The sequence below is a fragment of the Salvelinus fontinalis genome, chromosome 30, assembly GCF_029448725.1.
Source record: "Salvelinus fontinalis isolate EN_2023a chromosome 30, ASM2944872v1, whole genome shotgun sequence".
Taxonomy (NCBI): domain Eukaryota; kingdom Metazoa; phylum Chordata; class Actinopteri; order Salmoniformes; family Salmonidae; genus Salvelinus; species Salvelinus fontinalis.
In genome coordinates, this window is record NC_074694.1 from 30091257 (window position 1) to 30104512 (window position 13256).

Sequence of the window (13256 nt, forward strand, 5' to 3'; positions counted from 1 at the left end):
CAGTACCTTGTCAAAACACAACCGACTGGCTCAAACGCATTAAGAAGGAAAGAAATTCCACAAATTTACTTTTAACAAGGCACACCTGTTAATTGAAATGCCAATAGTGTGCAAAGGGTGGCTATTTTGAAGAATCTCAAATATAAAATATATTTAGATTTGTTAAAACACTTTTTTGGTTACGACATGATTCCATGTGTTATTTCATAGTTTCGATGTTTTCACTTCTATTCTACAAAGTAGAAAATAGTAAAAAAATAAATAAATTTAAACTCTGAAATGAGTAGGTGTCCAAACTTTTGACTGGTACTGTATATTGTGAATCGGCCATAAATTTGAGAAAATTGAGATGAGTTTTAGACCATATCGCTCAGCCCTACCTGGGTGCATATATTATTTTTCCCCCCTAGCACTACACAGCGGATTCAAATAATCAAAGCTTGATGATGAGTTGAGTATTGGAATCAGTTGTGTAATGCTAGGGCAAAAGCCAAAACGTGCACCCAGGGGAGGTCCCAGGACTGAGTTTGGGAAACCTTGATATAGAGAAAGGAGTCTGGCGAGATGAGGTGGGGGTAATCCTGATCAACACGGCTTTAGAAAGAGCCATTCACAATGCTATTATAATTACAGTGCATGTTTCCACAAGAGGGGATTTCAATAGCCTTCCGACCAGCTCGACCCAAAACCTACTTCCGTCCTCTATTCAGCGCTGCTAATCCGAGTACTCAGTCAACGGTGCTGTCCTATGCTCCCTCTCTAGCCAAAGTCTGTTTTCACAGGGATAAGTCCCCAGTGCTCGGGAAACTGGCCCAGATGGGAACAAACTGAGAGACAGAGTGAGCCAACTTCCTGGCTGGATATACAGTTGAAGTCAGAAGTTTATATACACTAAGGTTGGAGTCAATAAAACACTTTTTTTCAACCACTCCAAAAATTTCTTGTTAACAAACCACAGTTTTGGCAAGTCGGCTAGAACATCTACTTTGTGCACGACATAAGTAATTTTTCCAACAATCGTTTACAGTCAGATTATTTCACTTATAATTCACTGTTTCACAATTCCAGTGGGTCAAAAGTTTACATACACTAAGTTGACTGTGCCTTTAAACAGCTTGGAAAATTCCCGAAAATTATGTCATGGCTTTAGAAGCTTCTGATAGGCTAATTGACATTTGAGTCAATTGGAGGTGTACCTGTGGATGTATTTCAAGGCCTACCTTCAAACTCAGTGCCTCTTCGCTTGACATCATGGGAAAATCTAAATAAAATCAGCCAGACCTCAGAAAAACAATTGTAGCCATCCACAAGTCTGGTGCATCCTTGGGAGCAATTTCCAAACGCCTGAAGGTACCACGTTCATCTGTACAAACAATAGTACGCAAGTATAAACACCATGGGACCACGCAGCCGTCATACCGCTCAGGAAGGAGACGCATTCTGTCTCCTCGAGATGAGATGAACGTACTTTGGTGCGAAAAGTGCAAATCAATCCCAGAACAGCAAAGGACCTTGTGAAGATGCTGGAGGAAACAGGTACAAAAGTATCTATATCTATAGTAAAACGGGTCCTATATCGACAGGCCCGCTCAGCAAGGAAGAAACCACCGCTCTAAAACCACCATTAAAACGCCAGACTACGGTTTGCAACTGCACACGGGGACAAAGATCGTACTTTTTGTAGAAATGTCCTCTGGTCTGATGAAACAAAAATAGAACTGTTTGGCCATAATGACCATCGTTATGTTTGGAGGGAAAAGGGGGAGGCTTGCAAGCCGAAGAACACCATCCCAACCGTGAAGCACGGGGGTGACAGCATCATGTTGTGGGGATGCTTTGCTGCAGGAGGGACTGGTGCACTTCATAAAATTGATGGTATCATTAGGCAGGAAAATGATGTGGATATATTGAAGCAACATCTTAAGACATCAGTCAGGAAGCTGAAGCTTGGTCGCAAACGGGTCTTCCAAATGGACAATGACCTCGAGCATACTTCCAAAGTTGTGGCAAAATGGCTTAAGGACAACAAAGTCAAGGTATTGGAGTGGCCGTCACAAAGCCCTGACCTCAATCCTATAGAAAATTTGTGGGCAGAACTGAAAAAGCGTGTACGAGCAAGGAGGCCTACAAACCTGATTCTGTTACATCAGCTCTGTCAGGAGGAATGGGCCAAAATTAACCCAACTTATTGTGGGAAGCTTGTGGAAGCCTACTCAAAATGTTTGACCCACGTTAAACAATTTAAAGGCAATGCTACCAAATACTAATTGAGTGTGTGTAAACTTCTGACCCACTAGGAATGTGATGAAAGAGATGAAAGCTGAAATATATAATTCTCTACTATTATTCTGCCATTTCACATTTTTTTAAATAAAGTGGTGATCCTAACTAACCTAAGACAGGGAATTTTTACTTGGATTAAATGTCAGGAATTGTGAAAAAACTAAGTTTAAATTAATTTGGCTAAGGTGTATGTAAACTTCCAACTTCAACTGTATGGGGAACACTTCCTGTTGTGACTTCACAACAAGCAACACGTGCCCTTTGTTTAGTGTGTGTGTGGCCCATTTCCTGTTTAATGGGGCGGCTGGTGTATAGTATACAACTACACTATTGAGAAATTTGCAAACAAAGTGTGGGTCTAACTGAGGGAATGTGCTGTTCAAGAGATGAAACCTGTCCTGCACACACAGCAGCCATCTACGACCAGGAAGAGCACTGCTACTGCACAAATACCTGGCTACCACCTGTCCATCCCTATACACAACAACAATACAAAGATTATATCACCAGCAGCAACAAAAGACATGGAATAGCATATGTCTTGCATTTCATGTCAGCTGTGCATCCAACTGTGGCGTAAACCTGACTAGAAGATCTACAGGTAACTGCCAAAATAAAGGAAACACCAACATAGTCTCAACAAGTGTCTTAATAGGGCGTTGGGCCACCACAAGCTTACAGAACAGCTTCAGTGCGCATTGACATAGATTCTACAAGTATCTGGAACTCTATTGGAGGAATGCGATACCATTGTTTCATGAGAAATTACATCATTTGTAGTTTTGTTGATGGTGGTGAAAAAAGCCACTCCAGAATCTCCCTTAAGATTAAATTGGGTTGAGATTTGGTTACTGAGAAGCCTTTTTCAAAGTCACAGAGATCTCTTCTTACAGTCATGTTAGCCAAAATAATGGGCAACTGGGCATTTTATACATGACCGCGAAGCATGATCGGATGTTAAATGCTTAATTAACTTAAGAACCACACCTGTGTGGAAGCATCTGCTTTCAAAATACATTGTATCTCTAATTTACTTAAGTGTTTCCTTTATTTTGGAGGTCACATGCATGTTTCTTTCCTGAGGTTTACAACCCATGCCATCTGCTTAGAAACAGTCTCCATTCAAGACTAATAAACACATGCAGAAAACAACAGCTCTTAAAACTATTCATATACAGTCGTGGCCTAAAGTTTTGAGAATGACACAAATATTAATTTTCACAAAGTCTGCTGCCTCAGTTTGTATGATGGCAATTTGCATATACTCCAGAATGTTATGAAGAGTGATCAGATGAATTGCAATTAATTACAAAGTCCCTGTTTGCCATGCAAATGAACTGAATCCCCCAAAAACATTTCCACTGCGTTTCAGCCCTGCCACAAAAGGACCAGCTGACATCATGTCAGTGATTCTCTCGTTAACACAGGTGTGAGTGTTGATGAGGACAAGGCTGGAGATCACTCAGTCATGCTGATTGAGTTCGAATAACAGACTGGAAGCTTCAAAAGAAGGGTGGTGCTTGGAACCATTGTTCTTCCTCTGTCAACCATGGTGACCTGCAAGGAAACACGTGTTGCCATCATTGCTTTGCACAAAAAGGGCTTCACAGGCAAGGATATTGCTGCCAGTAAGATTGCACCTAAATCAACCATTTATTGGATCATCAAGAACTCCAAGGAGAGCTGTTCATTTGTTGTGAAGATGGCTTCAGGGCACCTAAGAAAGTCCAGCAAGCGCCAGGACCGTCTCCTAAAGTTGATTCAGCTGCAGGATCGGGGCACCACCAGTACAGAGCTTGCTCAGGAATAGCAGCAGGCAGGTGTGAGTGCATCTGCACGCACAGTAAGGCAAAGACTTTTGGAGGATGGCCTGGTGTCAAGAAGGGCAGCAAAGAAGCCACTTCCCTCCAGGAAAAACATCAGGGACAGACTGATATTCTGCAAAAGGTACAGGGATTGGACTGCTGAGGACTGGGGTAAAGTCATTTTCTCTGATGAATCCCCTTTCCGATTGTTTGGGGCATCCGGAAAAACCTTGTCCGGAGAAGACAAGGTGAGCGCTACCATCAGTCCTGTGTCATGCCAACAGTAAAGCATCCTGAGAACACTCATGTGTGGGGTTGCTTCTCAGCCAAGGGAGTGGGCTCACTCACAATTTTGCCTAAGAACACAGCCATTAATAAAGAATGGTACCAACACATCCTCCGAGAGCAACTTCTACCAACCATCCAGGAACAGTTTGGTGACGAACAATGCCTTTTCCAGCATGATAGAGCACCTTGCCATAAGGCAAAAGTGATAACTAAGTGGCTCGGGGAACAAAACATCAATATTTTGGGTCTATGGCCAGGAAACTACCCTTAATACCATTGAGAACTTGTGGTCAATCCTCAAGAGGCGGGTGGACAAACAAACCCCACAAATTCTGATAAACTCCAAGCATTGATTATGCAAGAATGGGCTGCCATCAGTCAGGATGTGGCCCAGAAGTTAATTGACAGCATGCCAGGGCGGATTGCAGAGGTCTTGAAAAAGAAGGGTCAACACTGCAAATATTGACTCTTCGCATCAACTTCATGTAATTGTCAATAAAAGCCTTTGACACTTATGAAATGCTTGTAATTATACTTCAGTATTCCATAGTAACATCTGACAAAAACATCTAAAGACACTGAAGCAGCAGACTTTGTGGAAATTAATATTTGTATCACTCAAAACTTTGCTACGACTGTACAGCTGGAGCCTGATCATAAATTACGTGTGTAATTCTAATACACATCTACAACATAATGTAATGTAGAGAGACCATGACAATGGAGGATTTTTTTTTTACCTGGAAATACTCTGTAGTCAAAATATATACAAACATAGGATCTACGACATATAGAAACATCTGGGTAACTCTACGTTTACATACAGTACCAAAGATTCTGGGTAGACGATCATCAGGGAATGACTTGTGGTTAGTAAACTTTTCAGTTGCGATTAGATCTTGCTTTACATTTCTTACTTTTAAGCATTACTTTTCCAAAAAAGTAATTACGTCTAAGCTTCAAGTATTCTGCAATGTTTTGAATGCCTGTCAATTATCATGAATTGTTAATCAGCAAGTCAGGAGGGGAAAAGTTGAACGTTTAGCCAGTTAAAGCAACATCACAACATCAAAGACAAAAAGGCATCTTCAAATGCAGCTGATTTCATTCTCAAGAAAAAAAGCAATATATCCACCTCATTACCTAAATAATGTGTCTGTTGAGGATAACTCAATAGTTAGACAGGTCTAAAAGGGGTTCAACCATTTGTCTTCGACACTTCTAATATACAACACCAATTGAAGAAAGGAATCTGTCATCAAGCACATCAAACTGTGCCTTCTGAGGAACTCATTTCATCAGCAACTATACTTTATGGTATGATAAGGGGCAATTTACCATTGGATGTGAAAATATGCTGATAGAGACTATATAACATGACTTAAAAATAAATTCTGTCAGCCTGACTTTCATGTGACTTTAGGACAGGTTCTGGTAAATCTCTCTAGGCAGATAGGTTGCCTCCCACATTAACAATGTTCCAGTTGCCCTAGTTCTGGGAGTTCTAGTTAACTAACCTTTTCCTGTGAAACAAAATGGGTTCCTCAGCACACAACTAGTGTCAACAACCACATGCACTGAACAGTGAATTAGTCAACCATGCAACATTGGAGGATACTGTTTTACAAAGAAAAGGACAGCAGAGTGAGCAGAGCAGGGTTAGAGGGGAAAGGGGGGTAAGGGCAGGTAGGAAGGGGTCGGGGAGGGTGGGGGGTGCCACAAGGAGACAGAAGGCATCACGGACGGAGGAACAGCAAGTACAAGGAATGGCTTCCACCTTCAGGTTCTCCAGGTCTTTGTCGTATTTCAGCCGGAGGGTAGCTGCGTCACCCTGGTGCTCCCTCCGCTTAATCTCTTCCGTCATGGTTGAGACCTGGGCCACCAGATCCTGGATTTGCTCCTTGAGGGCAGAGGTTGTGGAGGTCTCAGGGGACATCGTCCCATCCTCTGCCCCAGTGAGATAGCTTCCTCCTGGGGTGACATCCATCTGGTGGTGGAACTTCTCCAGCAGAACACTCCTCTCCATCTCGTGTTTCTTCTTCAGGTTCTCCATACAGACAGTCAGAGAGTCGATCTCCTTCACGTTCTCTTCACGTTCTAAACGCATTATCTCGGCCACCTTTGCCACCTCCTGTCTCAGCTTTTCTGTTTCCTGTGCATAGACGTCCTTGATCTCCCGCAGCTCCAGCTTGTGCTTGGCCACCATGTCCTGTAGCTGAATGGCCTTGTCCAGGGAGTCAATGGGCTCTCCTTCGATCTGAATGTGTGTTATTGGTCTAGTATCTTCACTCATAGGGCTTTCAAGGCTCGACAGATAATTCTGTATATCCGCCATTTTGGAATGTAGATCTTGGTTCAGTTCTCTCAGTAGAGAGCAGTTTGCACAGTCAGAGTTGCCAATCGGACGTTTTTCAAGCATTGTTTCTTTCAGCTCTTTCTCGTGTTGGAACTTCAGCCTGCTGATGAGATAGGACATGTTGGCTTCTGTGGCTGCGTCTTCAAGGTGCTCAGACCATTGTTTCTTTAGTTTGCTGGAATCAAAGCTAGCTAGGACCAAGGACAGGAGCCTGTCATTAGTGGATGTCTCAATTGTGGAGGCAATTAGGTTCAATAAAAACACTTTATCTTGCAATGCCTCTGTTAAATCTTTCAAAATGAGAGTGTTGGTGTCATTATCAAGCCAGCTGGACCAATTCAAAAGGTCTGCTTCCATGGTCTGTGCAGTCACAGCCATCTCATTATCAACTTCCATCTTTGGTCGAGGACAAATCCTGTTCATCAACAGCAACATGCTCTTCTCAGCTACCATACGCTCTGCCACACGCCTTTCAAAACTACATGAACTTCCACCTTCCGTCTCGCCTGGGTTAACCTCTACAGCACTTAATAGACGACTACAGAACTCTGCCTCGAATACCAACCTTTTCATTACTCTCTGACTTACTTCATCCGGCTCCTCTTCAAAGGACCCAAGGCAGTCTGTGATATGTAAAGTGCTTTTCATATCAATTAGCGTTTTGTCCACACTAATATCTACCTTCGCTAACACTTCTAGCACCTTACTAAGGGCCTCAGACTTCATCTTTACCCCACCTACTAATTGCTTTATAACACTTTCGTCTACTACCTGCCTCTCACTTGTCTGCATCAACTCTTCATTAACATTCACTTCTTGTTCCCCCCGAGCTGACTTTGCCTCTAATTTTGCTCGCATCATCCTAATCTCATTCTCTGCCTCTATAAGTTTTTGACTCTGGAGTCTCTCAGATTCCTGGTTTCTAGTTTTAAGTTCAACCGTCTGAGCTTGAAGTTCTCTACAGAGATGCTGTGTGGACTGAAGGAGCGCTTCCTTTTCTAAGAGCTTGGCCTCTGTGCCCTCCAGCTGCTCTTTGAGTTTCTCCTTAGGGGGCGCATCGTCACCTTCTTTGGCCATTTGGAATCCCAGACCTGTGAGAGTGGCCTCTTTCAGCTGCAGTCTTCTCTCTGTGTCATTCAGGCTGTTTCCTAGCACCTCCAAGGTGACCAGCGCCTCATGAAGCTTCACAGATTTCTCATTCAGCTCACGCTCATAGACCTCCCTGTCAATAGCATGGGCTTCGCTCTCCGCTAGTCTGGCCCTAACTCCGTTCAGCTCCTCTAGGATCAGTAGGTGCTGTTTCCCACCTTGCAAGTTGATTAGCTCATCTTTAAGCCTATCTATCTCCCTATCTGCCTCAGTCAGTTGGTTCACTATCTCCTGATAGCGCTGGTGCAGCGCTCCATTTTCGCTCGTTAGAAGTTCGACCCTCTGGGACAAAGTCCTGATTGTGATCTCGTGGCATTCAGAGTGCTCTTCATTTTGACACAGAGGTCCATAAGAGCTCTTCAGGCTCTCCACCTTCTGCTCCTGAACCCTTCCCAGCATGTCTTCCATGGTCAGGAGTCGTGATTCGTAATTGCGGATGCTTTCGCCCGCCCTGGCCAAGCTCTTCCTCATAGTCTCATTCTCTACCTCCTGCTGATACTTCCAGCTCTGTAAGAGCCTCTCGCAGCTACCCTTTTCTCCTATATCCAGACTACCCTCCAGACTGAATTCACTGTGAGATCGTAGCAATCTATCCAGTCCCTTTAGAGTCAGGAGCTTTCCTGAGATCAAGTCCTCTAACTCTTGAATAATGTCCGCACTATCTTTGATCAAAAAGCTGACGGTCTTTTCGACGGGTGGCTCTGACGGAGGCAGGCTGTGCAGAGGGGCTGTTGTTTGGGGGTCGGAAAGGTAAGGTTCCTTGATGGAGAGGTGAGAAAGCGAGAGTCCAAGCTGTGCCTGCATATTGCGCTTTTTCAGTTCTTGTAGCTGCAGGAGCTCTTTGGTCTCCTGGTACTTCCTTGCTAAGCTCTGAGCTTGAGAATGAACCAGTTCTGGGCTCTTCGTCTGGGGCTCGATATCAGCCTCCAGAACCAAAGGGAGCTCCAGCTTGGAAAAGGGGACCAGACAGTTGGTTAACACACACAGCGGGGTGAAAAAGGCTAGCTAAATTGTTTTAGGTAATCCATCAATTATTTCCCTCTGGATTCATAGAAATGAAACATTATGAAATCATAATAATTATAATTTTGACTACAAAATTATGTAACTAAACATAACGATTAAAAACATTAGAGGTAGAATCCAGCTTCCATCAGTAGGCTAAATTATTAGAATTAGAGCAATGGAAAGAGATTTAATGGCCACGGTTAGTAAATCACAAAAGAGCATGCACATTAAATGGTTAAGAGTTATTTCATGGGGTAAGTAATGCAAAATTAGTGCTAGCTAGGTGGTTTACTTAGAGATGAGTGGCATACCAGGTCCTAGGAATAAATAACCTTCTTGAAATCTCTTTTTTCTCAACTCTTCGTGTCTTTCACAAAAACAGAAACATTTCTCAAAGGGCACTCATCAAATTGCATCACATTGCGTAATTGCAAATGTACCAATGCAGGTAAAAATGTATGGTTCCAGTAAAAACCACAACATGAACAGGAAATTTATTATTTTCCTTTCTTAGGAGGATGTCAATGCCCTGTTTTGAAGGCTTTAGAAAAAAGACGCAAAGGTCAGCATAAACTGCTTACATTCCCTCTCTCCCTCTCTGAACATCCTAGCCATCAACTCAAACATTTCTCCAGAGTCCACTTTTAACTGAATCTCATTTTGATTGTTGCACAAACTATCAAAAAAAAATATATATTTCTTTGATAACCTCAACAGATTTACACAATATGTGGTGAGGAATTCAAAAAGCATCAATTCACCCACCATACGGACAGATAATCACCTCTCTCGCTCTCTCTTTTTCCCCTCACACAAACACACACACACACAAAATCCAATAGACAACTAATACCTGCATAATGGTATGGCTCACACATTAGTTAAAAGAAAAATGGATGGTCAGAACAGTGGTTAATAAAATATGAAAAAATATGAAATACATGCAAACAAAATCATAATGAAACAAGCCAAAAATGTTTTTATACAGTTCTGAGCCAAACGTCATCATTTCAACAACTATGGCTCTACTGTTGAAGTCAAGTGGCCTAATGCATTCATGCCATCTAGAGCATTACAGGAACGTTGATAAGGAAACGTATCCATCTAATGTTAATCATTAATTGAATGCATCATGTTCAATACACTAGCATGAGTTCTTGACATCTGTCCTACATCTAAAACACAACAGCCTGAGGGGATGAACCAGAAGAAGCATAAAAACAAGATCTCATGTTTCTCCTCACATGCAATGAACGGACTCATGCAAAGGCACATTCTGGAGCTGGTTTGTAGCTTTGATGTCAGTCAGTTTGATGTTTTCTCACAATAAAAATACAACATGCAAAGGAGGTTACGAAATGGAAGAACAAAGCTCAATCTGTACTTTGAGTTGATAATCTTAGCTCAGGTATGAACTCAACACGATTGCCTCTAGAGAATAAAACAGCTCTGAGGATGAGGAGGTGGAGGAGAAGAAGAAACAGCTAGAGCTGTGGTGCTTACCGGGGAGATGTATCCGGTGCGGACGTGCTGCTCTCTCTCCAGAGCCGTCTTCAGTTGGACCTCCAGATTGTGTTTGTGCTGGTTGGAGTCCACCAGTTGCTGGTGACAGCTCTCCAACTGCAGCTTTAGCTCTTCTACCTGGGAGAGGCACCACAGAACGGACAAGGTGAAAATGAGGAAACACAGGAGAGCACTGATCTATCAAGAACCCAACCTTTTACAGTGCATTGATCTCGGTTCAAGTGAACCACATGCGCACTAACATACACATACACACAAAACCCATACTCACCCCTTTCTTGTAGCTCTCCAGCAGTTTCTCCAGCTCGGCCGTCTCCCTGGTCTGCAGTGTCGAGGGCAGAGGTACCCTCCTCTCATCCCTGATGGGAGTCTGCTCCACCTGCTGCCAGTGCTGCTCGATCTCCTCCTCCACCTTCTGCTGCCTGTCCAGGGAGGGGGGACCCCCACACTCACCCCCAGGGCTGCCTTCACTCCCTCTCCCACTCTCATAGTCCATTCTCCCAGCCTCGGAGCCTGCTGGTTGGTCCACGGAGGAACTAATCACAGACTCAATTCTCCTCCTTCGTTCTTCCCGCCTCTGGCTCCGATCGGGGTCTCCTAGGTCAGTCTGCAGGGGCTCGGCCTCCTGGGCCCGCTGCTGGGCCAGAGCCTGGGCGATGGGTCGGAACTCGGCCCAGTCGAAGGTCTTGGAACGGCCCTCTCGCCGGCGCTCGCGGGCCCGACTTTTCTTGGGGCCTGGCCCTGGCTCTCGCTCCATGGACGAGGTTTCGGAGGAAAGGGAGTCCTGGGTCACGTCCGGCCGAAGTAGTCCCTCCAGTGGGGAGAAGGAGCCATGGTTGCTTGCCACATCCGGAGCAGTGGAGGGTCTGACGTTTTTCATGACAGCCTGGATCCAGTTCCTCCTTATGCCTGCAGTCATGGCCGACAGGGTGTGCATGCCCTCCTGGGTCTGAGGAGGACAGTTAGGGCGTTAGATTCAAACTGTATATTAACTGCTGCACTATTGGGTGATAGTAAAGGGGTGTGTTACATCCATACATTGAAGAGCTTTTTAATAAAAAATGTAAAAAGGGAATACATAAATGTAAATCATTGTTATTACATAAAGATAATCTGAGATTGTACGCGAGTGATTGGGGCTTACATGTATCTGGAAGCCGTAGTTGCGTTGAGCCTGGTATTCAGTGACATTATAACACGTAGACAGGTCTATTTCCCCGTCCAGATCTGAAGCCTGCAATACAGCAACATTACAGATGATGAAAACAAAATCAGGAAGACAGAATAGACTATTATCAGCACTGCAGGAGTTGGAGATTTTAAATGTTTTAACTGGGCACTTACGAAGATATCAATAGGAAAAACAAAACTGTATTGGCAAACATGTATTCCATTTCTTTAAAGATAACTACAGCCATTGCTACTGTTGGTCACAGTTAAACTAGGACGAATGACCAGTCTAGATGGATTGAAAAATAAGTCACCTCTTCAGCAATGGAGTCCTTGTAGTATCCGAGGCTGTGGTCTGTCAGTACGAACCAATACTTCTTCCACTGTTCAGAAAAGGAGAGAGGGAACACAGGTCACAGAGTTCACTGGGAATACAGAAACTGTTCTGTTACTGCTGTAGCCAGAGAATAAAACATCCATTTAGTGCCAGTGAGAGTTATGAGAAACTAAGAAATAATGGAATAATGACATTCTGTGTGAAATACACACAGCAAAGAGAAAGACAAGAACAAACCCCTATGACAGCAGATACTGAAGAGATGTTGGTAGCCCTCTGAAAAGTAATGATTTCTATGAAAGCTTAATGTTAATTTAGACTGTAATATAGCGTTGGAGCATCAGTCTACACAATCAACACAGCTGTAAAAGAGCATAGACCTGCTGTAAAAACAGAAGCACCACAGTACCCTTTCAACTGTCCCCCATTGAAGCTGTGCCATCAAAGACTGGCTGACGCGTGGCACTAAAAGGCCATAGAATGCTACAGACGTTCTAGAATGTTTTAGGTGAACGTTCAGATAACGTTTGAACTTCAACCGACTGCCTACTTTGATAAACTCACCAAAAAGAAAAGTACCATTTTCAAATCTCATGGCATCAATAAAATGTTATTTTTTCAAGTGATTCAATTTCCCTGAAACATTAGAAAAGCAACATCGGTTGTTCTGGTGAAGTTCCTAGGTTTTATTTATTGCTTACATGTCCTTGCTCATCCAGCTTCACCATCCAACCTTTCTTGAAGTTCAGCAAGTCGGGCTGGAATGAGAAACAAATATGCTCAGCATTATTACACAACATCCCTACAAGCATAACACAAAATGTACTCTTTAAAAATGCCAATTAAATCAACCTGTGGTCTAGTGGCAGTCTAGTGAACCCACACAGTAAGATCATGCAAGATGAACCAAGAGATGCTGAAACACACAGATACTAATCTTGCAGCCTTTTAAAAACCACATAGCCTATCTTGGTTCCACTTAGGACCATCATTTTAACAGGTCATACTTACAGGCACTCACAGCTGAAAGAAAAGTATGAATTAACCCGACTAAGCGACTAGAGTACATAGCTGACAGAAGCATTTTAAATCCAACATGCTACATTTTCTGCACTTTGTTACTTAGATGGTAACGTATTTAGACAATTTAGAATATTTGTAACGACTATAATCGAACATTTGTAAGGTCAAAAAGACCCTTCATCAGTTAACTTTGGTCAACCTTCAAAACAAAACTTGGTGTCTGAGAAAGAGCAGGAAAACACCATCCACATGCTGGCACCGCGTGAGGTAGAAGTTTCCCCTGATCACATATCTAGGATCAGATTACCTTACC

General features: G+C 43.3%; 1 protein-coding gene across 3 annotated transcripts in view; it reads right to left on the minus strand.

Annotated features, from left to right (window-relative positions):
* Positions 1–13256, minus strand: part of mprip (myosin phosphatase Rho interacting protein) — a 66595-nt gene that overhangs the window by 12081 nt on the left and 41258 nt on the right. For 2 of the 3 annotated variants that reach the window (XM_055890416.1, XM_055890417.1), the window contains exons 9-14: positions 12622–12678; positions 11898–11966; positions 11558–11647; positions 10685–11362; positions 10393–10530; positions 6154–8829 (exon numbers count right to left, since the gene is read on the minus strand). In XM_055890416.1, coding sequence (XP_055746391.1) covers positions 6154–8829; positions 10393–10530; positions 10685–11362; positions 11558–11647; positions 11898–11966; positions 12622–12678 — 3708 coding nt within the window. The remainder of the gene's footprint in view (positions 1–6153; positions 8830–10392; positions 10531–10684; positions 11363–11557; positions 11648–11897; positions 11967–12621; positions 12679–13256) is intronic. The other variant, XM_055890419.1, reaches the window with a different exon arrangement.